This window comes from Periplaneta americana, chromosome 11 (assembly GCF_040183065.1).
Source record: "Periplaneta americana isolate PAMFEO1 chromosome 11, P.americana_PAMFEO1_priV1, whole genome shotgun sequence".
Lineage (NCBI taxonomy): Eukaryota > Metazoa > Arthropoda > Insecta > Blattodea > Blattidae > Periplaneta > Periplaneta americana.
Genome location: NC_091127.1, coordinates 9,517,711 through 9,535,395, shown reverse-complemented (window position 1 = coordinate 9,535,395; position 17,685 = coordinate 9,517,711). Strand labels below are relative to the sequence as shown.

At 36.4% G+C, this 17,685-nt stretch overlaps 1 protein-coding gene across 4 annotated transcripts in view; it reads right to left on the bottom strand.

Moving 5' to 3' along the window:
- Positions 1-17,685, bottom strand: part of sdk (sidekick cell adhesion molecule) — a 460,070-nt gene that overhangs the window by 45,777 nt on the left and 396,608 nt on the right. For all 4 annotated transcript variants that reach the window (XM_069838943.1, XM_069838944.1, XM_069838942.1 and 1 more), the window contains 9 exons: positions 17,384-17,510; positions 13,937-14,238; positions 11,014-11,199; positions 10,751-10,929; positions 6,764-6,890; positions 6,117-6,248; positions 4,258-4,452; positions 3,661-3,857; positions 3,031-3,240 (listed from right to left, as the gene is read on the bottom strand). In XM_069838943.1, coding sequence (XP_069695044.1) covers positions 3,031-3,240; positions 3,661-3,857; positions 4,258-4,452; positions 6,117-6,248; positions 6,764-6,890; positions 10,751-10,929; positions 11,014-11,199; positions 13,937-14,238; positions 17,384-17,510 — 1,655 coding nt within the window. The remainder of the gene's footprint in view (positions 1-3,030; positions 3,241-3,660; positions 3,858-4,257; positions 4,453-6,116; positions 6,249-6,763; positions 6,891-10,750; positions 10,930-11,013; positions 11,200-13,936; positions 14,239-17,383; positions 17,511-17,685) is intronic.

Genomic DNA, 17,685 nt, shown 5'->3' with positions numbered 1-17,685 from the left:
ACGTTGTCTATGTTTATTTTATTGAATATTCTGGCGTTTCTCAAGATTACTTAATAGATTTGCATGTTCTCGACCTAAAATAATTTCAGAAAATCATATTTCGTTTTCTACGCACATTTGATATATTTTTTTATAAATTTCTTTTGGAAATAATACGTACAAACAACATTTAATTCCTTGTAGGCTACCTTTTAATGCAGCGTGTTTAAGGTATAATGTTGTATTTAGTATACTATGCAAATGTTAAGATCATAAATTTTCTTCGGAATAGTACGAAAAATAACATTTAATTTATCTTACCTTCTAATTCAGCATGTTCTTTGTGACATAAGGAGTAATGTCGTTGTATATTAAATTTATTAATGCCTAATAGGATTTTCGAGCATAACATACATCGTATGTTCTCCCCTTCTAAACAGCAAAAAAAACTCTTCCTCCCATTTCTCATGAAATAGTCGTTTTCTAAAGCGTACACACTGCTTTGATAATGCCATTATGCCACTACTGATATTGCTTATGAAACTGATATAGAACCTGCCCACACCTAGGAGCTACGTGAGGGAGGAACGGGGACTGTGAAGATGATGTCACTCAGAGCGATAAGCTCTGTGAAGGTCAGTGAGGCACATATTCTCAAGTGAGGCACGATGACCATCTCTGACTTAGAGGATAACAAGAACACTATTATACGAAATGCAATATCAATACAAAATCTAGCAACAGTGAATGAGATGGCTCAGTGGTATGACATTGGTCTCGCATTTGGAAGGTTCAAAGTTGAAATTCCAAGGTCTGTTCTGTTTAGAGTTTTTAGTTGTTTCCTTGGTCAAAAATAACTAGGAAACTATTAATTTAAAAAGCAAATGACAGAATGTTTTTCACTTCTACTACAAAGATGCAGACACAGAGACTATTTCACATGATTTGAAGGTGAGCATGTTTCAGGTATGGCCATTAGATGGCAACAGATGTCTGCAGATTGGCCAGTAAATGGAAATCCATTCCCAGCAGACAGTTGCAGTGTGAACTAGCAGTTAAAATGACTATAAATTTTCCCTCCCACTCAAAAAAAAAAAAAAATCTACCACCCTATTCACACAGACAATATATTATCGTTATCATATTTGCAGTACAGTAATTTGTTCACCGACTCTTAACATTTACCAGACTTTTTTCTTTTTTTTGCATTCCACAAAACGGAATGTAAAATGGCTAAATTGACTGAATTTTACTATTATAGTCGCGATGCTGTTATTCCCGGCATGACTCCTCCTCTTTGCTTACGTCTTAGGAAGTCAAGGCTCTATAAAGTCTAGGTAGGTAGTATTGTTCGCCATTTTTGTTCTTTCGTTGCCAAGCTACCAGACGAGGGATCTATTTGCCGCACTGTTAAACATTATCATGTCGTAGCTCCTATGATAATAAATCAAACGCACTGTAATTGAGCGGCAAATAACGTCCTTGTGTGCTTTCTGCGAACGCCAATGAAAGAGCCAAAATGGCGGGCGATTATATATTAAGTATTTATGCAGCCTTAGGAAATGCTTAATATTGTAAATTTTATTAGTAACAACAATGTAATTTATTCGCCACAACAATAATTCCTTTCTACAATTCGCCTTAAACGCTCTCGTCAACAATTGGATCTTCACTCAACACAGTATTCGTTATAGCACTCCACCGACGACAATGACAATTTACTTGGACTATTACGCACAACAATGAACTGTTAATCTTAACTAATATTTACAAAGCACTATTTAAATCAGAACTACCAGTTCTCAGTTCACAGTTCTTCTATCTCAGTCACTCGAGTTCACAGTATCTCGAACCACAGACCTTCAGAGACAGTTCACTGCACTCGAACTCAGGTCCCTCCAACTGCGGTCCACTGCACTCGAACTCAGGTCCCTCCCACTGCGGTCCACTGCACTCGAACTCAGGCCTTCAGATGCTGACGCAGTTGCGAACGCACACTCGAGTCGAACTCCGGTACACAAGACTGGCTTGCTTGCTCTCTTTCTCACTGACTAGCTCACTAATCAACTGAAAACTCTGAAACTGCTGTCGTTCCTTCGCGACCGTAATTTATAACCACAGCGACGTAACCTCGAAGGTTCCACGCGTCTCTAGAGATGGCATTCCAGAGAAATCCAGAGCCCTCTCCTCTCTACCAGCACCAGATGCGCGCGCAAACTCGTCGCGTTGGCCCTCTCAGCCGCGCGCCATTCCAAAGTGCTCCGCGCGATCTTCTCTCTTGCGGGACGCTGGTCGTGAGTTCGAATCTCACGTCGCTGTCACAATATCTTCATTAGCGAATCACAAGACGCACACGTTTAAATGTAGCCGACCTGCAATGTCATTGGCTGCCAGAAATTAGAGCAACGGGACTATAGATTAACAGTGGTAATTTGGTTAAAAGTGACCAGTGATGTCATTTTGCTCCATTCTTGTGCACTTGAAAAGGACTATGTACACAGAATAGCATCAGACAATACTAGTTATTTATAATCCATTAGGTATTACTTCAAAGAGTTTTGCTACGAAGTCGGTCTCGGTAGCATAATTGGTATATGCTGGCCTTCTATGCTCGAGGTTGCGGTTTCAATCCCAGACCAGATCGATGGCATCTAAGTGTTTAAATGTGACAGTTTCATATCAGTAGATTTAATGGCATGTAAAAGAACTCCTGTGGGACAAAATTACAGCACACCGGTGACGCTGATATAACCTCTGCAGTTTCAAGCGTCGTTAAATAAACCATACTTTAATTTAATTTTTGCTACAAACTACGAACTAAATTTATTATAAATGCAAAAATGCAATTTTCACTGCAGCAATCCAATTGATGTTAAATCAATATCAGTAACAAGATGAAAAAGAATACAATTTTTACCTTAAAAATTCATTTTGTGATATATAACTTAACCTACATAACAATAAGGCTAAAAAAATACATTTTCTTATCATTTCAATAATCCACTTAATTATAGATCACTTTAATGTAAAAAGAAATATAATAATTTTTACCTCAACAATCCATTTAGTAATAGAAGAATTGCCATCGAAGCCAGGTGTGAATTGCAGAACGACTGAAAATGCTTCAATATTAGTCACAGCTAACCGAATAGGTGGATGCGGTAGTACAGGTTCAATGCCAGACTGAATAGTAGCTGTCCGTGCTGGACCCAGACCTATACCAGTTCGAGCACTTATTTCAAATTTGTAGTGTGTTGTAGCCTGAAATATATGTAAAACAAAAATGAATGACAGTTACCTACAGCACAATTAATGAGTAAATAAGATATCTCACAAAATCTAGTTTCATCATTTCTAGTTTTGATCTCCGATATATTTCTAATGTCAATTTATTGGTATTTATATAATAATATGAATACGAAAATAATTGTTTCAGTCTTCTTAATATATTTCAGCACAGAGCTAAAAAGTTTACAATAATCACTATTATCACCATCATCATTATTATTTCATTACTATTTTATGGACTGCAGTGACTACAGCTACAAGAATAACGCAGACTATTCTTTTTTTCCATAATGTATACATTGCGGCAATTAGAAAACGAGACAGATGCCGTAAAAAAGTGATGATTCCACTTAGAGAGCTATGATAGAAACAGTGGCACATACAAAAACCTACCTGTAAATGATTCACCATGATACTCAGAGTATCAGACGTGAAATTTTCCACTTTCAGTGTTTCTGGATGATCTTTCACCATGTAAGTCAATTGATACCCTATGAGAATACCATTGATCTGTTTCGGTGGACTCCATATCACTTTCACTGCTCGATCACTTATATCATCAAACTGAAGGCTACCAACTTCACCTGGTACTGTAAGAGGAAGAAAATTAAATAAAAATATGGTATAAATTGTTAAGACTATCGCAAGTGTCAGTGGCAACAGTGTACACCGAAATACATATATCAATATGACCATACATTGTACATGGGCTAGAAAATAAATAATCTAATGGTAAACATGTTTCTTTGCTGGAATTTAGCACAAAAACTCAGGAAAGTATTAAAAATTCCACATACAAAATAATATTAGTTAAAAAAATAGGCAAGAGTGCTGATTAATGTGCGTTTTCACTACTTACAAAGGGCAATTTTTAAAGGAAAAATATTACAAAAGCAAAATTGCTTCTCAATCCAAATAAAATGTAACACTTCTCTACTATAGTTATCACTAATCTCCTTATTAACTTCAACAAAAAATTAATAATCATACCATCTTCATCTGTTCTCACTTCCACAGGCTGGCTCCTTATACCATCTCCAGGATCAGTGAAGCATAATACTGTAATATTGTAGTCTGTGAACTTCTCGAGATCTCCCATAATCGCATTCTGCTCTGCTAAAGGGTCCAGTAGACTCGGAGGAACTGTCATAGAGCGTGCCTCTCTCTCTGCAGTTGCAGGGTCATCTATACAAATACAATGCAGCAAAAAATTATATAAGATTCTGGACAACACCTTGAACATATTTAAGTACTGCAATAATTACTATTCATTTTTTAGTTAACATTACTTCCTTCGTAAAGAAGAGGTTGTTTGCATATGTGTTCTGTAGAACTAACAAACCAGTAAATAATAATGAGAAACAGTGAAACAATTTGAGATTGAAAATGCATGAATAATAATGAGAAACAATTTGAGACTGAAAATGCATGAATAATAATGAGAAACAATTTGAGACTGAAAATGCATGAATAATAATGAGAAACAATTTGAGATTGAAAATGCATGAATAATAATAACAATGAGAAACAATTTGAGACTGAAAATGCATGAATAATAATGAGAAGCAATGAAACAATTTGAGATTGAAAATGCATGAATAATAATGGGAAACAATGAAACAATTTGAGATTGAAAATGCATGAATAAAAATGAGGAACAATGAAAAAATTTGATATTGAAAATGCATGAATAATAATGGGAAACAATGAAACAATTTGAGATTGAAAATGCATGAATAAAAATGAGGAACAATGAAACAATTTGAGATTGAAAATGCATGAATAATAATGAGAAACAATGAAACCATTTGAGATTCAAAATGCATGAATAATAATGAGAAACAGTGAAACAATTTGAGATTGAAAATGCATGAATAATAATGAGAAACAGTGAAACAATTTGAGATTGAAAATGCATGAATAATAATGAGAAACAATGAAACAATTCGAGATTGAAAATGCATGAATAATAATGAGAAACAGCGAAACAATTTGAGATTAAAAATGCATGAATAATAATGAGAAACAATGAAACAATTTGAGATTCAAAATGCATGAATAATAATGAGAAACAGTGAAACAATTTGAGATTGAAAATGCATGAATAATAATGAGAAACAATTAAACCATTTGAGATTAAAATGCATGAATAATAATGAGAAACAGTGAAACAATTTGAGAATTGAAAATGAATGAATAATAATGAGGAACAATAAAATAATTTGAGATCGAAAATGCATGAATAATAATGGGAAACATTGAAACAATTTGAGATTCAAAATGCATGAATAATAATGAGAAACAATGAAACAATTTGAGATTGAAAATGTGTTACACAACTTTCTCCACTTAGCACACCTAACCTAACAACTAAAAAACTAGGTCTAGTAATTGATATTGATTCATTACAAAACTGTAGTATCAGGACTATACTGCACTAATTTAATTCTCAAACAGCTCATTTAAGGTTTTTAGTATCGAAATTATGATAGCAACCTTCAGTATCTGTTTTCCAAATTCTGAAGATATTTAAATAACCTTCTTTTACATTACAAATAGATGCAGATTTTGAAGATATCTCTGAAAAAATATGTAGTCCATATATATAACCTATATTTATCAGATACTGTAAAATAAATAATAATTTCGGTTAATTAAAATATGACATTTATGAACGAACTATGGTTACAACAAGCTTCGACAGACTCTCACACAGACATGAAGTGGAAGGTCTTATATGTTTATCAAGGCATACTGTACCGGTAGTGACTTACAAGAAAGTATATTAAATATTTAAAATGCTTACCATGCTTACAATATACCAAAATTATTTTTTAAAAATTGTTTACCTTTCCAAGCTTGCAACTTGTAGCCTTGATTAATTCCATTAATTTTCTGAGGGTCTGGAGGCTTCCACCATACCTGCACAGCAGTGGAATTGATTGGTTCTGCACGAATGTTCACTGGTGGCGCCTCAGGTACTGACAGAAACAAAACACAAAGTCATTTTCTCTTGTTTAATGATTTCACAGAAATGATGATGACGATGAAATTGAAGTATACACAGAAATAACAAGAACTAAATTGAATTCATAAAGGGAAAAGTATTAATATTATACAATGAAAAAATTTAGTCATTAAAGAGGATCAAAATTAAGAATAAGATTTTGAACGTAAATACAGAAATTACACTAAAATTTATTAGTTTCGTATTTACATCACCTCCCTCTGTTTAGGCACAAGTTTCACTTTTTTACATTGCTTCTCCTACTAGTTATTTTCTATTCACCTTTTTATAGTTTAAAATAGGGAAAGAAATTATATGAATTCTTAATAGAAGACAAAAATTCATGAAAACTTGCACTTTAAAACATTAGAAATTGAACTTCCGAGTATATTTAATGTTTATTTGCTATACATGTGAGGAAAACTGTGATAATTATTTATTTTAATGATAATTAAACAGCAACTGACAGAGATTCAATATTTTACGCACCTCCCTCTTTCGTTTTGATCTTCACACCATCACTAAAGACTCCAACACCCATATTGTTGTAGGCTGCTATTTGAATTTCATAATCTTTCCATGTAATCAGTTCCTTTATCAAGAAGTTCCTCTGCGCCTAAAGAAGTATGAATATTAGAATTTATCTGAACTTCTCGACAATTGATAACTAATTACTAGTGACTGTACAGCTCCACCATCATCTTTAAAAATTAGGTCTTTTCAATTAGGTACCTCTCAAGGGATTGTGATCCAACAATAGATTTTCATACATAGCACAAGTTCTTTGCCATGGTGTCACTTTTGGAGACAACAAACACTAGAACAGGTAACACATCAAAGCAAACCTTACATTTCCTTGCCAAGAATCGAATTCAAATCCCCTAGAATGGTAACCACAATAAAGGATCAAATATAACTTCCATACAAAATGCTTTGTTTTAACTGTATAACAAATAACGATATAGGTTAAACAGGAGGAAAATTTAAATCCATGTGGGAGATTTATGCAAAAATAATATGTAACATACAAAGAGAACTCTAAAAGATACGAGGTACACTAGTGCTTCTGGCCTGTCCAAAATAGTGGCATCCTTGATAAATTTCTTTGGTCATCTTTTTCAAAACTATGATCACCCCTATCTTATCACTTTAGTTAACCTCCTGAGTCTTGAGATATTTGTTTTATTTTTAAAGTTCAGTATAATTCTCCACTTCAAAAAAAAAAGTCACTGCTGAAAAAATTCTGCAGGTTATAGTTAGGGCACAAATTTAGGTATATTATACTATACTTCGGGTCTCTGCACATATACGAGGTCTGTCTAAAAAGTATCCGACCTTTAGCCAGAAAAAATATTTCAAATACCTGACGGGGTTGGGACCCTAATCCCCTTCAAAGTAGGCCCCTTGTGCTTGCACACACTTAGCCCACCGATCCTTCCACTGCCGGAAACACCTCTGGAAGTCTTCTTTTGGAATGGTGTTCAGCTCCGTCGTCGCATTCCGCATTATCTCTTCTCTACTCTCAAAATGGGATCCTTTCAGTGGTGTCTTCAATTTTGGAAACAACCAGAAGTCGCAAGGAGCCAGGTCTGGAGAGTAGTGAGGTTGGTGAACGGTTGTAATTCCATGTTTGGCCAAGAAAGTGTGTATCAATTGGGATGAATGTGAGGGGGCGTTGTCGTGATGCAAGTGCCAGTTGTTCGCCGTCCACATGTCTGGTCTTTTGCGCCGAACTGCATCACGGAGTCGCTGGAGAACATCGTGATAGTACTCCTTTGTCACCATTTGTCCTTCCGGTGCGTATTCGTGATGCACAATTCCACGGACATCAAAGAAAACAGTCATCATCACCTTGATTTTGCTTCGCACCTGCCGCGCTTTCTTCGGCCTTGGAGACTCGGGATGCTTCCATTGCGACGACTGTCTTTTTGTTCCTGGGTCGTACCCGTACACCCATGACTCATCTCCAGTTATCACGGTGTTCAGAAACCCAGGATCAGTGTTGGCGGTGTCCAGAAGGTCCTGTGCAACGTCACGACGGAGGTCCTTTTGTTCCGGGGACAACAACTTGGGCAAGAATTTCGCAGCCACTCGGTTCATGTTCAAATCATCACGCAAAATTGCATGTGCAGAATCTTTACTCACTCCAACCTCTTCGGCAATCTCCCGCACGGTCAAACGACGATCTGCCATCACCAAATTTCGCACCCTCTCAACAACAGCTGCACTCCGAGCAGTTTGGGGCCTGCCACAATGCTGCTCACTCTCCGCTGATGTGCGGCCATCTTTGAATCGGTTGAACCACTCCTTAATTTGTGTTACACCCATCGCATCTTCCCCAAACACCTGGTGAATCTTACGAATTGTTTGACTTTGAGAATCACCAAGCTTTTGACAAAATTTGATGCAGTATCTTTGCTCAATTCGTTCAGTCATCTTGCGAGAAAACTAAATCCGACAAACACCTAGAACAGCACCTTTCTTGGCGACCACCAGCCAGTGACTGGCACAAGCGAATGCGGTGAAAAAATTCAAGCATGTGCATTACAGTTCCTCCTTCCACCATGCACAGTGGCGCCGGCTTAGAATCACAACTTTACGCGGGAAAAATTAAGGTCGGATACTTTTTAGACAGGCCTCGTATCTTATATCATAATCATGTATGAAGTATAGTATACTATACTCTCAGGATTCAGGAGATTAAGAACATTTTTTAAGACTTTTAGTATGCATTGAAGGAGGAAAGGAACTGGCCACCCTAATCCATTATCTCCTGGCTTAGTTGCCTCATGAGTGATGTCTTATTGATGTCACTTATGAGGCTCAAACCTGTCTTCGGACAGCAAACAGCAAACAACATAAGATACTGCCAAGTACTCATGACATTTACCAAGAATACAGAAACACAGAAATTAGATATTGAGGGTTAAATAAAACAGAAATCAGTTATAAAATATTCCGGAAGTTGCAATCTTAAAAATAAAACTAAATATCAAATTATAACAATCGTAAGAAGGAGAAAGGAACTGGCCACCCTACCCCATTATCTCCAGGTCTAGTTGCCTCATAAGTGGTGCCTTGTTGGTATCACTTGTGAGGTTCAGACCTGTCTTCGGACAGATGACTAAACAACAACAACAACAACAATAGTAATAAATTCTTGGCTGGTTGGATTATTCAGCATGAAATATTAAGGGGGGAGAAGGGGGAGGAACATGAAATTTATGAAAGTTTGATATGATAAGGCTGATGTCAATACATGGACCTGATAATGGTGAGGAGAAATGGGAGAACCCCGAGAAAAACCCCTAGTGCCTGCTTTGTCCACTACAAATTCCTTCATGACCTACTGTCATCCTCTGAAGAGTTTAGTGCTGAGAGGAATGCGGTTCCGACTAGTCTAGCACGGTACTGGAGTGGGAGGGGACAGTGACAGCGGCAGTCTGGAAGGAAGTACAATCATACTGAAAACATTCGCCAAATTTACGAGAGCAGTATGCCTATTAGTTTTCTAACGTATTTTTGACGAGATATACAACCATTCGTACTTACGTGTTCAGAGAAGGAAAGTATTGTAGAAAATTTTATTTATTTATTTATTTTATTTATTTATTATATATTTATGTACTTTTTTATTTATTTATTCTTGTGAAGTTAAGGCCATCATACCTCCAGAAATACAAATACAATAAAATAAATAAAAAGAAAAATCATAATAAAATTATAATAATATAAATGAAAAGAAGAATCATACTATAAAATTTAGTGATTAGTAGAATTGAATTAAATTTGTAAAGTAATCAATTTAAAAACACTGTACTGCTGAACTCACTTGAGAAGTATAACTACTTGATTTGTATTTTAAGATATCATCAACAAATGATTTTTGCGTGACATTATCGGAATCTGTTTTTCACGATACCAATCACACATATTCTAAAATTCCAATACAATAAAACCAAAAACTTTTCCACAGCATGTTTCCTTAAAAATGACTTGCAACAGTGAAATATTTAATATGAGTAATTCATATAATATTAACATAGCTAACATCAGGGAGATGTTTGAGCAAAAATTGCAACAAAATATTTAATATATTAATAACAAAACCATATACGCCTAGGTAAGCAATATGTATATGAAATATTCACACACTACTACAAACTGAAGACTGCATATTTTTGGACGATTAATACTTCCCACTCCGCTCGGCTCGGATTGGCTGTAGCAACAAAAGAATCTACCTGCAACCCCCCCGCACCGATGGCAAGAATACCTCGGGTCCCAGCGTTAAACTCGTTGGAGGAAGACAGTAGATGGGGGTGGAATTTTATTTACTGTAATGTTACTGTGTACTTCATCTCGCCAAAAAGTGTAATCTTGTAAAATCTTGAATTGTTCCATATCTTAAAGGTTCAGTGCTAATGTAAGATCTATGGAATACAATAAATGAAATGAAAAAATGAAATACTATACCTCATTTGTGATGTTTCTACTTGTCCACGGACTTTCAATATAGCCATACAGGCGGTAACGTATGACATATCCCAAGATCTGACCATTTCTGTGCTCCTCTAGTGGTGGCTGCCATTGGGTTATAATTTCAGAAGGTGACCTTGCTGTTCCAATAAACCCCACTGGAGGACCAGAAGGAGCTGGAAGAGAAAAACAAATACTTGCAATACAAGAAAATAAATTTCCAAGGAAGGTAGAGCGATATAAAATTCTTTCCACCATACCTTCTTGAGGTAAGCTGACAACATTGCTTGGTTCAGAAGGCGAGCCTTCGCCCACGCTGTTCACAGCACTCACACGGAACTGATATGATGTTGCAGCTTTCAGATTGGTTAGAAGGACCCACCGTTGTTGAGCTGACACATTACTCAACTCCGTCACCCAGTTAGGCAAAGGGTCAGCAATAGGACCTGCCAACATAGTAATTCGACATTTGCCTCATCATTCACGCATAAAAATTAAGACGTAAAGACAAACTTTCAACTATCTCTACAATTACTTCCTTTACAGTTGATACACCATATGAACTCATAGAATTGAACTAATGAGACCGTAGTTTCCCGCTGCTTTCTGCACAAGTAATAAAACTGTCAAATTATGTCGAAGGAAACGGAGTACTCCGAGAAAATTAATGCCAACATCGGTTTTATTCACCACAAATTATTACATGCTAAGATTGAATTTCCAGATAGAAAACTGATACTTGAGTCATCTGCTGAATGGTGAGGCTATAATTTACATTTAAAAGTGAGTGTCCAATATTTTCAACACAGTGTAAGAAGTAAGATATGTCACTATTTAAACATAACACACAAGTAGAGAGAGGAGAGAATCAGAATGGAAATGTTAATATAGACTAAGGTTACCAGATGTCCCCGTTTCCCGGGGAGAGTTCCCGAATTTTGCTTTCTGTCTCGGACAAAATTCGTCCCAAAAATGGATTTAATAATATTTTCCCAGATATCCCCGGATTTTCATCATTAATTATTACTTACTTACTTACTGGCTTTTAAGGAACCCGCAGGTTCATTGCCGCCCTCACATAAGCCCGCCATTGGTCCCTATCCTGAGCAAGATTAATCCAGTCCCTACCATCATATCCCACCTCCCTCAAATCCATCTTAATATTATCTTCCCATCTACGTCTCGGCCTCCCCAAAGGTCTTTTCCCCTCTGGCCTCCCAACTAATACTCTATATGCATTTCTGGATTCGCCCACACGTGCTACATGCCCTGCCCATCTCAAACGTCTGGATTTAATGTTCCTAATTATGTCAGGTGAAGGATACAATGCGTGCAGCTCTGCGTTGTGTAACTTTCTCCATTCTCCTGTAACTTCATCCCTCTTAGCCCCAAATATTTTCCTAAGACCCTTATTCTCAAAAACCCTCAATCTCTGTTCCTCTGTCAACGTGAGAGTCCAAGTTTCACAGCCATACAGAACAACCGGCAATATAACTGTTTTATAAATTCTAACTTTCAGATTTTTCGACAGCAGACTAGATGACAAGAGCTTCTCAACCGAATAATAACACGCATTTCCTATATTTATTCTGCATTTAATTTCTTCCCGAGTGTCATTTACATTTGTTACTGTTGCTCCAAGATATTTGAATTTTTCCACCTCTTCGAAGGATAAACCTCCAACTTTTATAGTTCCATTTCGTACAATATTCTGGTCACGAGACATAATCATATACTTAGTCTTTTCGGGATTTACTTCCAACCCTATCTCTTTACTTGCTTCAAGTAGAATTTCTGCGTTTTCCCTAATCGTTTGTGGATTTTCTCCTAACATATTCACGTCATCCGCATAGACAAGAAGCTGATGTAACCCATTCAATTCCAAACCCTCTCTGTTATCCTGAACTTTCCTAATGGCATATTCTAGAGTGAAGTTAAAAAGTAAAGGTGATAGTGCATCTCCCTGCTTTAGCCCGCAGTGAATTGGAAAAGCATCAGATAGAAACTGACCTATACGGACTCTGCTGTAAGTTTCACTAAGACACATTTTAATTAATCGAACTAGTCATTGTTAATTATTAATATGGTTTAATGATCCTTGCACATTGCTGTGGTAAATTTTACTAATGCAACATCGCTGTTTTTTCATGATGTCACATAATCAAAACAGAAGGTGAGGACGTAACTGTAATCAAGTCTTCCGTTGTTATCAAAATTATAATAAAAAAAACTTAACTTCAGGAAAGAAGGTAAATTTATTCCACCAACAATTAAGCAACTTTTATGCATCTTCAAAAAAAGTGGTTCTTATTTCACAACAGAATTCTCAGTGTCTCTCATGAATTTTATGAAAATGCTGTTGAATAGTCCCAGTGCCTGGGTTATTCGTTCATAAGATATTTATGAAATGTATTTATTTACCAGTACTGGAACCTCCTCTAAAAAAAAAAAAAAAAAAAAAAAAAAAAAAAAAAAAAAAAAAAATTGAAGGGACAGTCTATTATTATTCTTCAAATCTAGATGGCCTTGACTTTGATGCAGAAAGATGGCAGTGGCAGTGAGTTTTACATGATTCATAGTTCTGTACATGAGGCACCGAAGCCCTCTAGTTTCTGGTTTGCTTGATGGGAATATGACAACTCACAAATACATAAATCTATGAGAAACAGCAAATCAGCATCAGAGGTACGGACAGAAATGTGTAGTGTGGCAGATGGTGGAGCTGGCTTAGCCAGGCAGCACAGTCGACAAGCAAATTATTCCATCACAGTGCACAAAAAGCCTTCTTGGGCTGAAGTGCTTACAGATGCTCCATGCCTCGTTCCATAAGAACCTCTATATTTCTGTACGTTTATATATAAATATCAAAAAAGGAACTTAAAAAACTAATTTTATCAAATGTTAATTTTTATAAAAGAAAATAGTGAAACTAAATTGTAAGGAATAGTATGCACAATCAACATCTTATAAACTCTGACAAAAGAGGTCATGAGAATCTTAACAAAATATTAAGACTACATCACAAAAATAAATTATATAAAAAGCATACATTCATATAACCATTTTACGATAAAAATAAGCCTTTATTTATAATGAATATACATAAAATATGAAACATGCTACATATCAGGTCCAGATCAATTCTTTACGCAATAATATTTACAACAGTTTTGTTTTCCTTACCTAAATCAGACACCTCCCTGCGTTGCACTATGAACTTCAGGGTGGGGCTGTTTCCATCAAAGCCAGGTGTCCAGCTCACATTCACAGCTCTCTGAGAGAGAGACTCCAGGCGTTCAGCATGCACATTCACTGGAGAGAATGGAAGCTCAATAACGCTAAGTCGAGCTGAACGAGTTTCATTTCCCCCTGGAGATGACACTGCACAGGTGTAATCTCCAACGTCAGCTGCTCGCACAGCCTGAATCTCCAATGTCCCGTCACTTTGGATGGAGATGCGATGGCTGTCAGTAGTCTTCAGCATCCTAATGAAACAAGGTGCCACAACCTCACACTCGAAGCAAATGGAACAAATACAGAGACATAAATGTACAACTCTTTTATTTGTATGGTGTTTATGAAAACTTACTTCCTTTCTTACAAAAAACTGTTAATGAGCTCAAGTCGAAACCTACCATCAAGCTGCTCACATTGTTATAGTCGCGACGCTGTTATTCCCGGCATGACTCCTCCTCTTTGCTTACGTCTTGGGAAGTGAAGGCTCTATAAAGTCTAGGTAGATAGCATCATTTGCCATTTTTGTTCTTTCGTTGCTGAGCTACCATACGAGGGATCTATTTGCCACACCGTTAAACATTATCATGTCGTAGCTCCTATGATAATAAATCAAACACACTGTAATTGAGCAAATAATTGAGCGGAAAATAACGTCCTCGTGTGCTTTCTGCGAACGCCAACGAAAGAGCCAAAATGGCGGGCGATTATATTAAGTATATATCGAGCCTTAAGAAATTAATAAAGTCTTCATCAGCGAATCACAAGATGCACACGTTTATATGTAGCCGACCTGCAACACGATTGGCTGCCGGAAATTAGAGCGACGGGACTATAGTTTATTTATTTTAGTAGGCTATTTTACGACGCTTTATCAACATCTTAGCATCTGAATGAGATGGTGATAATGCCGGTGAAATGAGTCTGGGGTCCAGCACCGAAAGTTACCCAGCATTTGCTCACATTGGGTTGAAGGAAAACCCCGGAAAAAACCATAACTGGATAACTTGTCCTGACCAGGAATCGAACCCAGGCCACCTGGTTTCGCTGCCAGACGCGTTAATCGTTATGCCACAGATGTGGACCACATTGTTAGATCTCCATAGCAGATAAAAAAAAAATCTGTCCATAATAGCTGTAAGCTTTCAAAATTAGAACTTGAATAAAAGATAATCGAAAAATTGAGTCATCTTCAGCCTTTAATAAATAATGCTCACTAGCTGATGAAGCACAGTGAGTACAGTACGATTATTTAGTCCTGACAGTCGCCAGCAATGTGCGCCTTGGTCAGGCGAGTCCATTTAGTTACGCCAAGGGGTGTTTGGGTTAGTCATTCGCTTGCCTTCAGAGCAATCAGTTGTCATGCGTGTGGTAGAGCGGTATGTTTCTAGTACAGTTAACTGTACTGCATTTCTTTACCGACCGTTCGTCCTTATCTCTACTCTGGAGCTCTCCCCACTACTCCTATTGCTTCCCCTCTTTCGCGTCACCGAGCTGTCAGGACTAAATAATCGGTCTGTAAGCAACCTTATCTATCATGTCATGTGACCACACAGGCATTCACGAGGATGGCAACTGGCAATTCAACTGTTCTTTTCAAGTGAACACAGCTGTTCATTAACGCAATATCCAAAGTGAAGACAATGTCTTTTGGGAACTTAGTATTGATGGTTTCTAATGCTAGAAGTATCAAAACATCTTTTCCAGTTTCCTCTTTTACTAATTTTTCTCTCAAGTCTGTGAAAATTTCTGGCAGTTGTATTTGTGCTGGTTTTATTGGCAATTCTAATATGATATCAAATAATCAGTATTATATTTTCAGTCAAACACTTATCATATTATAAGATGGCAGAAATTAGATTCTGTTACATCAAAGTACAGTTGTTAAATTATCACGAATATTTTCGACTTATTCGTAAGTCATCCTCAGGTGAGTTTCCTGACAAACAATTATTAGAACTGGGTGAAACATTTGACAAACACATTTGTACACTGGTAATTAATCTGCCCATGCATGAATTTACATGAAATGTTGAGTGGCGTCCATGGCCTTAAAATTAAAGTTAATATACAAAATCGGGAATTTAAAAAACATTTGTACACTAGTAATTAATTGCCCATGCATGCATTTACATGAAATGTTGAGTGGCGTCCATGGCCTTAAAATTAAAGTTAATATACAAAATCGGGAATTTAAAAAACATTTGTACACTAGTAATTAATTGCCCATGCATGCATTTACATGAAATGTTGAATGGCGTCCATGGCCTTAAAATTAAAGTTAATATACAAAATCGGGAATTTAAAAAACATTTGTACACTAGTAATTAATCTGCCCATGCATGCATTTACATGAAATGTTGAATGGCGTCCATGGCCTTAAAATTAAAGTTAATATACAAAATCGGGAATTTAAAAAACATTTGTACACTAGTAATTAATCTGCCCATGCATGCATTTACATGAAATGTTGAATGGCGTCCATGGCCTTAAAATTAAAGTTAATATACAAAATCGGGAATTTAAAAAACATTTGTACACTAGTAATTAATCTGCCCATGCATGCATTTACATGAAATGTTGAATGGCGTCCATGGCCTTAAAACTAAAATTAACATATAGAATCGAGAATCTTTAACTGAACATAATTGTTGAGGCGCTTGCTGTGTGCCTAAATTGTAGAGTTAAAACCATTTAAAAGTTATTATAAAATTGAAGATTAAAGTAGTTCAGTATAATGTTCGATGTGTTGGAAGACAGTACGAAGTGAAAAATGAAGAGAATTCTCAGTCTATTCGCCATGGTGAGAGGCGTTTTGTAAAAGGATGTACATTGAGAGTATCCAGACGGTGAGGCCTTCTCATCCCGGTGTTACATGGCAGACAAAACAGCGAATAGACTGAAAATTCTCCAGACCATGGACGAACACAGGAATAATCCCCTTTAAGGAAAAATTCCTGTGCTCTAACCGGGAATCGAACCTGGGACCTCATGAACTATAACCAGAAGCTCTGACCACTAGACCATGAGGCTGGTTTGACTGAAAATATAATACTGATTATTTGATATCATTTCACAAAACTTATCTGAATTCAGCAAGACTTTTAAATTCTAATATGGTTTATGTGACTCCTATTGTGTTTTTAGGTTTCGAGGCTTATGTTGATATTTTTTCTAGAAGTTAACTTATATTAACGTTAAACTGGAAGAAAATATACGTTTCAGAAATCTAGATTAAAATTATTTCATAACATCAACACCCTTCCAGACCACAGCCAGTTACTCTACTGACTTGAATTCGTTAAGCAATCATCATTATCATTATTAGGTTCCTATATAATTAGAAACAATAAATTATATCCAGAAGTAATGAAAGTGTTGTTCATTTGTACTCACTCATTGTTATGGAACCAAGCAATGTCATATGGAACGGTCTGATCACTGGAAACTTTACATTGCAGTGTTGCAGTATGACCCAACAAAACACGAGTGTCAACTGGTGGCTGGATGATCTGGGTTCTCACTGGTTCAACAAATGTTAATAGAACTTGTGTTACTGTCTTAAAAATCTATGATTTTATAAACACTTACATAACATTTTTTATATGTATTTGTGCATATAAGCGATGTGTGTATCATTACATATATATTCATGCGAAATCCAAAAGCAACCAAACTAAACAAAGGTTGGAAATAGC